Source organism: Microplitis demolitor, chromosome 3 (assembly GCF_026212275.2).
Source record: "Microplitis demolitor isolate Queensland-Clemson2020A chromosome 3, iyMicDemo2.1a, whole genome shotgun sequence".
Taxonomy (NCBI): domain Eukaryota; kingdom Metazoa; phylum Arthropoda; class Insecta; order Hymenoptera; family Braconidae; genus Microplitis; species Microplitis demolitor.
In genome coordinates, this window is record NC_068547.1 from 16,778,182 (window position 1) to 16,790,370 (window position 12,189).

The window sequence follows — 12,189 nt, forward strand, 5'->3', positions numbered from 1 at the left end:
ATCCAATTATGGTAAACTACCTAGCCCTCAGCTCTCTCAAAAAATTGCTTTCTAAAATATTATTTTTATTAGAAAATAAAAATAAATAAATTTTGTTAATAAATTTATACTAGTCCTTAAAAAAATAAATAAATTTTTTAAAATATGTGGGAAGACTGGATACTGATACAATACTTGACTCTAATTAATGTTTTCTTATAACTTTACATTCCATTTATTCATTATGAAAAATTTATACATTACATTCACAATTGCCTATTGGTGAATTCAAAAATTTAAAGCACTTAATTATATTATAATAGTATATCTTATAAGTAATAATAAAGAATATAATTTTCTTTTATATGTAATTTAATAGTCTTAAATGATACGAAAGTTTGCTAATGAAAAGACAGCCATGGAAAAAGGAAACTGAATAATTTTATTTATTTAATATTTAATTTACGAAGTTGTAATCTATTATTACGAAAATCGACGTGAGTCATAGCGAACATATCCATCGAAGAACAGAGAGACATTTTCTTGCAGATCTCTTTAGTTTCAACGTTCATTTTCAATAAGTTGATAATACTCTGCTCGTAAACCTCAAGCAGCATCACACACTGTTATTTTAAACAATTTAAAAAAAGTATAAGTAATTAGTAATTAAACAATAATATATTTTGTCACAAGGGATAAAACAAAACGATTTCAGACTAGGGTAAAGTTGGCTGACATCACCCGCAGTCTGAAATCGTGTTTCATCCTGAGTTGCACACTATATCCTCCTCAGTCCCGAGGCATCATTTTGTTTGCTATTTGAATAATTTTGTTTAAGTATTAGGGTGCTTTGTTTGAAATGACTATTTTTTTTTTCTGGTCCATCGAAAGAATAATATTCTGAACATGTAAAAAAAAAATTCTCACCAAAGATGAGCTCTTGATTTTAACTTTAAGTACTCGCTAAATAAATTTGAAATTTTCCCATTTAATTAACATGTAAATTTTGATATTTTTTTTTTCAATTATCTATAGCTCCGTGGCATTGCAAGATATTAAGTCGCTATTAGGCGGAAATAACAGAGAAATCCTTCCTCTTTAAAAGTGCTTGTAGCTAATTTACGTTTTGTAACCGGCCTCACTGGTAAAAAATCTTAAAGCCAATTTTTTCTCAAATTTCATGATTTTTTTTTAATTTACTCGCAAACCACTAACTTTAGAACAAAATTGTCCAGGAAGTTTTTGGTAGAGAATTTTATTCTCTACAAAAAAGGTTATTTAGTCCATTACCGTCGAGCTAGTAGTTTTCAAGATAAATCTAATTGAATGTCTCAAAAATTGAGATATCGCTGTTTTATCCACGATTTTAGTACTTTTTTTATAAAATTATGGCTGAAGAAACATATCATTTATCAGAGTAAAATATGAAAATACACATTACACATTTATATGTAATTATGAAAAGTATGAAACAATTATCTTTGTACTGAGAGAGGTAGTAATTGAAAAAACTTACGATGGTCAAACGAAGACATTTGGGTTAAGCCAAAAAAAGATGGAGGTCAGTGTAATAGAAGACAGTTTCGTATTACTGGACATATTTTTGATGATATATTAACCAGGAAAATTATATATTTCCTCGGCCATAATTTTATGAAAAAGTACTAAAATCGTGGATAAAACAGCGATATCTTAATTTTTAAGACATTCAATTAGATTTATCTCGAAAACTACTAAGCTCGACGGTAATGGACTAAATAACGTTTTTGTAGAGAATAAAATTCTCTACCAAAAAAGTCCTGTACAATTTTGTTCTAAAGTTAGTGGTTTGCGAGTAAATTAAAAAAAAATCATGAAATTTGAGAAAAAATTGGCTTTAAGATTTTTTACCAGTGAGGCCGGTTACAAAACGTAAATTAGCTACAAGCACTTTTAAAGAGGAAGGATTTCTCTGTTATTTCCGCCTAATAGCGACTTAATATCTTGCAATGCCACGGAGCTATAGATAATTGAAAAAAAAAATATCAAAATTTACATGTTAATTAAATGGGAAAATTTCAAATTCATTTAGCGAGTACTTAAAGTTAAAATCAAGAGCTCATCTTTGATGAGAATTTTTTTTTTACATGTTCAGAACATTATTCTTTCGATGGACCAGAAAATAGTATATCACACACCTAGGGAAGGAAGCAGGACATTCCGATCCGCGTGTATAATTGTCTACTCGAACCAAAGGCGGGTATGGACGTCCTACTTTTCTCCGTGGTGTGAATACGAGTTTTCACCAGATCTGCACCTGGAAGTTTAAATTTCTGCCTGTTTGTGAGAAGAATGGCGCACGCGCTAATTTTTATCTCATAAAAGCAAAGAACGACATTCTTCCCTCTAAAGAGGACAAAAATTTAAACTTTCGGCGCAGGTATGGTGAAGAAATATCAATTAATAATTAAAAATGAAAATAAATTTATTTCTAATTAAAGCATACCTTGTCGTGTTTACTTGGTGGTATATAATCACATGCACTGTTAATTATTTCTTCAAGTCTATCATCAACTTTAGGATTTGTTAGTAAATTATCAACGGATGAAATAATCGCTTGACATAACGCGCACTCAGATACCGATTCTGTAATAATTTAAATAATTTATAAATTAATAAGCTAATTATCTTATCAATTAAAATGTTAATATGTATATCATCTATTAATTATTTTACAATATAGCATGCAAGCAAAATAATTTGCAGTAAAATAATTGATTTATATTTTTGTTACACATTTTATTATAAATACAATAAACAGTAGACATTGTAACTTATAATTATTATTATTAATTATTTAATATGACAAAAAATTAAAGTAACTACTAGACAAAAGAAAAAAATTAACTATTATATCTTATCGATACTAAAAAATTGTTCGATCATATTGTTCTCGAGATGAAGTATTTAAAAATATTGAGATTCAAAATAATTTATTGACTGAAATAAAAAAAATAAAAAAAAAAAGTCATATTTCATTTATTTAATTACCCTTTATTTGCTGGATTTTATCTTCGCATGCATTGATAAGAGTACAGATCTCGCGGGGACTAACTTCTTGAGACAAAAGTGTGATAACAATATCTGCGTATTCATTTACAAAATTATCGCATGATTTCGCCGCTGATTTTGGTAGATATTCACAAACTTCATGGATTAATTTTTCAATTTCATCTTTTGTTGATTTTTTGCTCATCGCTTTTTCTAAATACTCCATAATTGTCTCGCAGATGATGCATTTTGTTGTTTCCTTGACATAAATGAACGGCTTTGGTGATTTTAATGGAAAGTACGGAATTTCATTGCTTACTGTAATTAAATTAAAATAATTTTAAACTTTTTTTACAAGCAAGCATATGATTACAAAAATAAATTATAAATGTCTTACTAATTTCACCATCTTTATCCGTGGGATAAAAGTTTGTCGGACTAAGGTTTTTCGGACCAACATTTTTCTTTGGATCGCAAAGTTTTAAAGCAACACAAACTTCTTGTGGTGTCATATCTGCCAGAAGCATGTCAATAAGTTCTTTACTGTAGACTTTCACTAACTCAACGCATTGGTTAGATAAATCTTTTGGTAAATGGGCGCATAATTTATCAAGCTCACTTATAATATTCTCCTGTTAAAAAAAAAAAAAAAAAAAAAAAAAAAAAAAAAAAAAAAAAAAAAAAAAAAATAAATAAATAAATAAATTCAAGTAATTAAAATACTTAGTAATTATCTAAAAATAAATAATAACTTACTTCAGTTTTATTACTTTTGATAACAGTGTAAAGTTGATTAACAGCTAAAAGACACAATGGACAACTTGGTTTGTCTTGGACTTGACTCTCTACCATATGTTCTTTAGGAATTTGTTCCCAAGCTTCTATTGCCTGTTGTGTAGGGCACAAATGCACCATTGGACAAACCTTTAAACAAAATAGTTTTCAAATATTTAAATTTAAATAATTTATTACGGAAATTCTCACAGTGCCCACACTTTTTTAAAATGTTCGATGACTTTCAATTGTAATGAGCGTCTTAAAATTTTGATAATTAATGAAAAGAAAAGATAAAGCATTAATTGAAAAAAAGACATCGCAGTTACAATTTCGCCGAGGCATAGATTTTTAAATAAATTTTTTACAGTTGATATCAATTAAGAGTCAAATGAAATTTGGAAAATAAATTTCAGTAATATCTTCATGTCAATTTTATAATTCGAATTCTTAAATTTTGTGGGCTAAAATTTATTTACGAAATTTCGTTTAACTCCTGATTGATACCAACTGTGAGTAATTTTTTAAAAAGTTTATACCTCCTCTGATAGCCAGGGTTTCTCGTCCAAAAGTTGATATTCGTTAGTTTGCGATCAACTTGACGACAAGCTGTCGACAACTTTAGCATTTGCAACTTTTGGCTACAAGTTTGCGCCAACTTTCTGAGAAAGTTGACGCCAGTATGGAGCCGCAACTGGGATGCAGGTTTCTGAGAAAATTGAAGGCAACTTTCCGTCAACTTATCGGATTTGCAACTTTTATCACCAACTTTCTCAGAAAGTGTCTATCAGCTTTGGAAGTATCAACTTTTGCGGCCAACTTGGTATCTAGTTGCGACTACAAGCTTCACGCCAGTTTCTCGCCAACTTGGCTATCAGGTTCGATGAAATTGTAACTGTGCTATTCTTTTTTCAATTACTGCTTAAACTTTTTGGAAATTAATTGATAAAATTTTGATATGCTCATGACAATTCAAGATCATTGAATATTTTAAAAAAATGGCAAGATGGTCTAAGAATACCCTTAGTGAATATTTTTATTTGAATAATTACCATAGACGGATCAATTTCTTGAACAAGAAGAGCGATAACAGCATCACCATATTGATCTACAAACTCGTGGCACATATCTTCAACGAGATTGGGTATTTTATCACACACTTTACCAAGAGCTTGTTTAATATTAGACTATGAATAAAAAAAACAAATATTTAATTAATTAATTAAATGTTTAAATTTAATTATTTTAAAATAACGTACTTCTGTTGAAGATTGAGTCATTTCTTTCTGCAATTCATGTAATACAAATTCACACATTGCACAGGACTTTTGTCCACTCACATCCATATTCGGCATACCGAGTAATGTAAGTGAGCTGCCCAATCTTTCAGCTGGAAGCTGCATCTCGTCAGCTTCACTTTTTGGATACTTTCTGATTCCCGCTCCATTTTCTCCTAAATTGTTCATTTTCTTTGTTTTTCTTTCCTGAGAAATTTTAATGGCTACTGATTCTGAGTCGGTTGGCAAGAGTGGCATAAATGGTCCTTCCTAATTAAAAAGAAATAAATAAAACAAAATGTATTTATAAAGTTATGAAGTATTATAATTAAAAAAAAATATCATTACCAATTTTTTATCAGGTGCTGGACAAATTCCAGCCATTTCACAAACTGTATTGGTTTTCAATCCATTAACGAGGTATTCGTAAATTTCTGGATAATATTGATCGACTATTGATATGCACTAAATTAAAAAAATTTAATTAATTATTTTCTAAGCTATTTTTCAGCGTTAATTGATAAGAAGCGAAGTTTAGTAGCTAATTCATTTTACCCATCAGCACTCCTGTTGTAAGCATTTTGCTCACAGAACAAGGTTTAAATTATAGGATGTTGTTGTGGTACAAGCGAGACACTAAAAAACACGGGAGTGCTGAAGGGTTAAATTAAAATTAAATTGACAAAATTTTGTTCATACAAAAATGTATCAACGCTTTTAGTAGATATTGATGATTACTTTTTTTTGTTTGTTATTAGTCGATTGGTCAAAAATTTTAACATGAGATTTTTTACTGACGTATGTAGAAAAAAAATGTGGTAAAATCAATTAACAACAATTTTTTCCCTGTGAGAATTTTAATAATTACCGTATTTTTTTTTCCATTATGAGTTACGGTAAATCTCAGTAACAATTTGTGAAGTGAATAAAATTAAAAATCATAATTAATTTAATAGAATAAACTTAAATAAAAGAGTTTCTGTGCATTAATTTACTCCCCCTCTTCGAAGTTTGTATATTACAATTACTAAATAAAAATAAATACCTCAGATGCAAATGATTTTGTTTGTTTACAAAAGCCTTCGAGCACTTGTTTGAATTCAATTTCTGTAGTATTTGCGACGAGTAAATCCTTAAGATGCCCTACCAATTGCTCGCACAATTTGCAAGGTAAATCATCACCAATATCAACTATTCCTACACTGGATAACGGGCGAATTTCCACTTTGGGAGTCTGTAAAGTAAATAAATAAATATTAAAAATAAAATAAATTACAAAAAAAAAAATTCTGTCAAGTTGAATAAAATGAAACAAACCTGGTTGGTTTCATCCTCATGCTGATGGAAAATATTTGAGCACTGACCAGACAAATGACAAATATTTTTAGCTTTAAATTCGCTTTGGAGACGTTCAAAAAGTGTTTTATAATGAACAAGAACAATAGATGAACATGCATCTGAGAATGAACCCATGTTTCCGCAAATCTCAAGTAGTCTGTCAACAAATTTATCTTTAGACGTCTTCTTTAATTTATCTTCCATATGTGTGACTATTGTGTAGCATTTAGAGCATTCATCTGGTTCAATTTCATCATTTTTCAATGAAATTACTTTTCCATAAGTCTGTAAGCATTTAAATAAATTAATTTATCTATTGTATTCAGGGTAGCAGCAAAGAAATGATTTAAAAATTCCCTGATATTTCCCGGTTTTCCAGTAAAGTTTTTCACATTTTCCCTGATTCAGAAATTTTCTTCTTATCATTGAGATATGCAAAGTTTTTATTATATTTTCATAGTCAATAATTAAATTTGATTATTAAATCATGAGAGAAACAATAAAAATGATAATAAAACAAATCAATATTGCCTAATTTTGATTATTCGATGTTAAAAATATGTAAGTTAAAATATTTAATAAGAAATTTCATAATTAAAATGTGTTTTAAATACACTAGTTATAAAAATTTAAGGATATTTAAAAAATTTCAAATTTCCAAATGATTTTCAAAAGGTTGCAACTCGAAAGAACACAATCGTACAACAAAAACAAAAAAGACAAAGTGTAGGTTCAAGTGTCTAGTTTTCTGATCTGGTCTTGAAATTTTTTTATTATGCACGGTTCTAGAGTAATAAAAAATCAATCATAATTATTAAAAAAAATTTGTTTAAGCCCGTAGACCGTTTTTAAGACGAGCAAAAATTTGGAAAACTTTTTTTTCGATGATTTTTTTCAGGATTAGCCCCGGACCGTGCGTAATAAAACAATTTTAAGAAAAAAAAACTAGATACTTGAAGCTACGATTTGTCTTTTTTTTTTGTACGACCATTTTCCTGCGAGTTACAGTCTTGAAAATCAATGAAAAATTTGAAATTTTTTTAATATCCCTTGAATTCTGTGACTAGTGTATTATTGAAAAATTTTTTAATTTCTCTCGCAATTAACGTCCCGGATACTTTTCGAAATTCCGTGATATTTCGAAGATATTTTCTAGTTGCATTAAATTCCCTGATAATTCCCAATATCCCTGGTTTTCCCGGTTTGTAGCTACCCTGTGTATCATTTACTATTTTTCAATAAATAAAATAAAAAAAACTGCGTCAATAAAGCGTCATAGCAATACATTAAACAACAATAACTAAAATAGATGAAAATTATCAAATAAAATAAATTTATTTACCTTCTTAACTGTCTGCTCATTTTCAAGCAATAATTTATCAATTCTTGGCGAATTACAAAGTCCAGATACTGAACAAACAACTGATGGATCCATCTGTGAAGCGAGAGTCTCCACCAATTCCGGGACGAATTGATCCACTAGCTTGGTACATTCTTCGACAACTACTTTTACTATCATCAGTTTACAGCTGCCTTCAAAAACAGCTTTCAGATCTTCTTGAGTCTGGTTACTCTCCAATTGGTCTCTTGCCTGCGTAACCATGTCCTTACAGATCTGACAAACACTGTCGTGGTCTTCAGGTACTTTCATTACTTCCCATTCTTTTTTAATACAATGTTGTGTTGCATTACATTGAGCTGCATTACTACATTCAAACATTTATTTACATCAATTAATTAAATGGAAAAAAGAAAACTTAATTATAATAATTAGAATTGAATTAATAATTTATTTACGTGATGTTTTTACACCAGAATCCAGGACCCCATGTACAATGTTCATCTCCAAGTAAATGATAATGTTTCTTATGTTCTGGAGCTACATCAATAATGTAAGCCGTTGAAACTAAAACAATAAAATTAAATTACAGTTTAATAAAAATCATTAATAATCAAATTAAATAGTAAATTAGTGTACAATAATTTTTTTTACTGTCCGCTACAAATATTTTAAAGAATAAATATAATAAAAAAAAATTTAACCGATGCTTTAATACCTAATTAATTGAATCTTGTTGATTTACCGGAAATAATTATGTACAGAAATAAATCTTAACTTAATTATATAATTTTAGTGAATATTTTATTTTTTCTTAAAATAAAATTTAAGTGTATATTTTTGGAAATAATATTGAATGTCAAGCGAAAGATGTACATTTCATCTTGAAAGAAAGGCAAACCAATTTCAAATAAATTTTTATGAACTGAAGTACTTTGGTCGATCAAAGGACATCTGTGATGTCGTGAAACCTAAGTGCTGTATAATTGTAAGAAGATCTGTTTTATTTAAGAATTAAAATATGTATATCTACATACATATTTATTGTAAGAAAAAAAAAAAAAGGCCATTCGGCAGCCGAAATGGAAGTAGATTTTTCATTGTTTATTTAATTATTTAAATCTGTAAGGTAGGCGGTGGCGTTTAAAGATTCATCTAAAGCTTATAAGATCAATTATATTTATGCTTGTCAATTTAAAAAAAATACTTTATGTATACTTTAATGTTAAGATTTTAAAAGTGTTACACAGCAGGAATCAAAATTGGAACAGTTACATGAATTTATTAAAAAGTGGAAAAACGAATGCAACAGCTAAATTTCAATAAATAAATAGGTAATTTTCGTTGAATATAAAAAAATACTACTGAAATATAAAGCTCATTAGATAAAGTACATAAAAATATTAACAAGATTCAACTATTATGTATTACTTGAAAGTTATTAAATGAGAAAGTAAAAAAAAATGTTTTTTTTCTATTTTTCTGAAAATTTTGAAATTCATCAACGTATTAGAAAAAATTATCTAAAGAGTAAGCAACATAGTTTAAATTAAAGCAAATCGAATGAACATAAAGATTCAATCACCAAAAATAGATTATCTCTTTAGGATCAAAAGTTATTTAAAGATAAATCAAGAAAAGTTGAATTTTTTGAAAAATTAAAAAATCTTTAAATGACTATAACTTTTAAACTTTTCGGCTGATTTAGCTCATCTTCGAACTGAACCGAGCTCTTTAGCTAAAGAGTATGCAAAAAAAATTCATTAAGATCAGTACAGAATTGTGGACGCTATCGTGGGAGAACCGCGCGTTATATCGTATATATATATATATATATAAATACATATATAAATTTTTTCACCAACAGTATTTTTGGAACCTACTTGACTCAAATAGATAGAAAATGTTAAAATTTTTGTAAAGTTGCGTCATGAGGACAAATACAACAGTTAGATTTTTATAAAATCTACTAAAAATGTATAGCCAAATGTATAATGAGTAGTAAGATAAGTAATTTTTTGGGTCTAAGCATATATATAGGCATGAAAATTAAAGCTTATTTAAAGAGTTTTCAGATGCATTTTGAAGAAACTCGATAAGTTGTCACATTCAAAAGTTACTGAAGAAAGAATTAGTAAAAATATGAATTTTTTACATTTTGAAAATTTTGAAATGCTGTAACTTCTAAACTAATTGACCAATTTTGCTCATCTTCGCACTTGATTTCGAAAATAGTCTGTAGAAAATGTGCTGAGTTTCATTCAGATCAGTTATGAATTGTGGATGCTATCGTCGTGACAAGCCGCGTTCTATCGTACATACATATATAAACTTTTGAACCATATGGCTCGTCGAGCTGAGTCCAGAGGTAGTGAAATTTTTCAAAACTTCCGTCATAAAGACAAATACAATAATTAGATTTCTATGAAATCTACTAAAAAGAGGTTGTTAGGTCTCTCTATAAAATAGTTTTAGAAAATAAGTTTGTCGTAAAATGTATCCGAAGATCAGAACGTTTTTCGTTTAACGAAAATGGAAAGAAATTTACGTAATTTGACTGCTTCAGGTTGACTTAAGAGGTAATCCCAGAGATTGGGGGTGGCCTGCAATTTTCGCCTGACATATACTAGCACCTATGCGAAACATTTCAGAAATCTAGATCTAGTTGATTTTATACTTTTCATTTTCGTTCCTCGAAAAACGTTCCGATCTTCAGGTACATGTCGTTAAAATAATACTCTCAAGCTCTCGAGTGAAGACACATTTTTTAGCGAAATTTTTAATAAAGTAAATTGAGTTGATCTGAATTACTTTTTGCAGGTAAAATTTATGAGCAAATTAAACTAAAAGCTTTCTGCAGATATATCAGTAATTACCTTATGCTGTATATATAAGTATCGATTTTTCGCAGCATTATTAAAACATTGTCTGCATAGCTAAATAGCCGACGACTGCTTTTTTAAATAATTTAATAACTTGTTATTGTTAGAAAATAATATAACTGTTTAATTATTTATACAATTAAATAAATAACTAAATAGTATTTTTAATATTTTGAATAATGGAAAAAAAATTATAAGCAAATAATATCTTCCTACGTATGTAATGCAACAGATTATTAATTTTTTTTTATCATATATATATATATATATATATATATATATAGGTAGACATGAGAGGACAAGGTCCAGACAATGTAATCATTTGATTTAAAAAAAAAAATGAATACTTCCGCTTTTAATATCTCATGAATAATTTGTTTAGATAAATAAAACTGTTATTTATAAGAAAAATAAAATTGAAAATTAAAATACGTGTCCGAAAAATCTGTTAAAAAAAAAATAATTATTTAACAAAGTATTTTTTTTATCTACTGAGATACGACATTAGATAAATTTTATTAATAAAAAATAAGTACGCACTTGATTTATATTTTACGGTATGAAGCCTCAAGTTAATTGATAAAAAAATTGTTAGTTTATTTTATTTTATATTAATATTAAATAAAAGTATTTGTGGAAATAAAATGACATTCAATAGTTAGTTCCGTGATAAGTATTGGAATGGTGCAATAAAATACCATTCACTCGCTGAGAATAAATAAATAAATGTAAAATGAAACAAGAATCGCTAGCACATATGCTGGATTTTGAATTAGTCATCCAGCTTCATCAGAAACCCAACATGTTTATAATTTTATTCTTTTCATGACTAATGCACACGTCAAATTATAAAAATTATTCAAACTTCTAAAATGCTTCAATTTTTATTGATAGTTTTTTCCTTCATTTATTCATTAAATAAATCATCATTACAATTATAATTATAACCATAATAAATGAAACCCATAAATCATTTTAAACTCGTAAACAAAAGAAAAAAAATAACCTTTTGTTTGAATGAAACCTCAATAAAAAGTTATTTATAACACAGCACAGATAATATATAAATAAAAAATTCTTCAATAACAAAGAAAATTTTTAAGCTAATAAACAAAAAACATATATATTATATATATAAATAAATATATACGTAACAAAAATAAACTTACCAGCTAAAATCGCACCAAGTGCGAACAATGTCGCCTTCATTTTAAACTCCGTATATTCCTTAATGCGCACTAATTACTAAAAAAAAAATATGTTTAAATTATTTGATATATTTAAATATAACTAAATATAAATAATTATATTTAAATCACTTAGTAAATTTAAGACGTAATTATTGTAATACAAACATTGTTTAGCTTCTTATAAATATGACGTTTATATATAACTTAAATATATATTTATATGACCACCAAAATTTAACGGCAATAAATAATTAGTTCTTATTAAAATATTTTTCGAGTATTTTCTGTCGTGTCGTGATTGTGAATGTTCTTACAAAGTGACTAGCAGTCGTCAAGAGAATTTTATTGTTTGTAATTGTATAGTCTGTACATATACATGT

At 27.7% G+C, this 12,189-nt stretch overlaps 1 protein-coding gene across 2 annotated transcripts; it reads right to left on the bottom strand.

Annotated features, from left to right (window-relative positions):
- Positions 1-184: 184 nt before the first annotated feature.
- Positions 185-12,123, bottom strand: LOC103572103 (prosaposin). 2 transcript variants are annotated; one of them, XM_053737221.1, is made up of 14 exons: positions 11,975-12,123; positions 11,789-11,864; positions 8,196-8,304; positions 7,741-8,104; positions 6,378-6,683; positions 6,106-6,294; positions 5,409-5,525; positions 5,043-5,330; positions 4,836-4,970; positions 3,766-3,933; positions 3,407-3,641; positions 3,010-3,327; positions 2,465-2,604; positions 185-602 (listed from the first exon to the last, which is right to left on the bottom strand). In XM_053737221.1, exons 2-14 carry the CDS (start codon positions 11,826-11,828, stop codon positions 426-428), a joined length of 2,586 nt encoding a protein of 861 aa, XP_053593196.1. In that variant the 5' UTR covers positions 11,829-11,864; positions 11,975-12,123; the 3' UTR covers positions 185-425. The 2 variants fall into 2 exon arrangements, with proteins under 2 accessions (XP_053593196.1, XP_053593197.1); XM_053737222.1 differs by having other exon boundaries at positions 11,939-12,123.
- Between the last annotated feature and the right edge of the window lie 66 nt (positions 12,124-12,189).

What these genes read in the sequence shown, in the direction of transcription:
- LOC103572103 (XM_053737221.1), bottom strand. Translation starts at nt 11,828, where the DNA reads ATGAAGGCGACATTGTTCGCACTTGGTGCGATTTTAGCTG. An exon ending in GGATAAAGATGGTGAAATTA is followed by an intron (nt 3,328 to 3,406) that starts GTAAGACATTTA and finishes ATTTAATTACAG; the next exon opens with TAAGCAATGAAATTCCGTAC. An exon ending in TAAAATCCAGCAAATAAAGG is followed by an intron (nt 2,605 to 3,009) that starts GTAATTAAATAA and finishes AAATTATTACAG; the next exon opens with AATCGGTATCTGAGTGCGCG.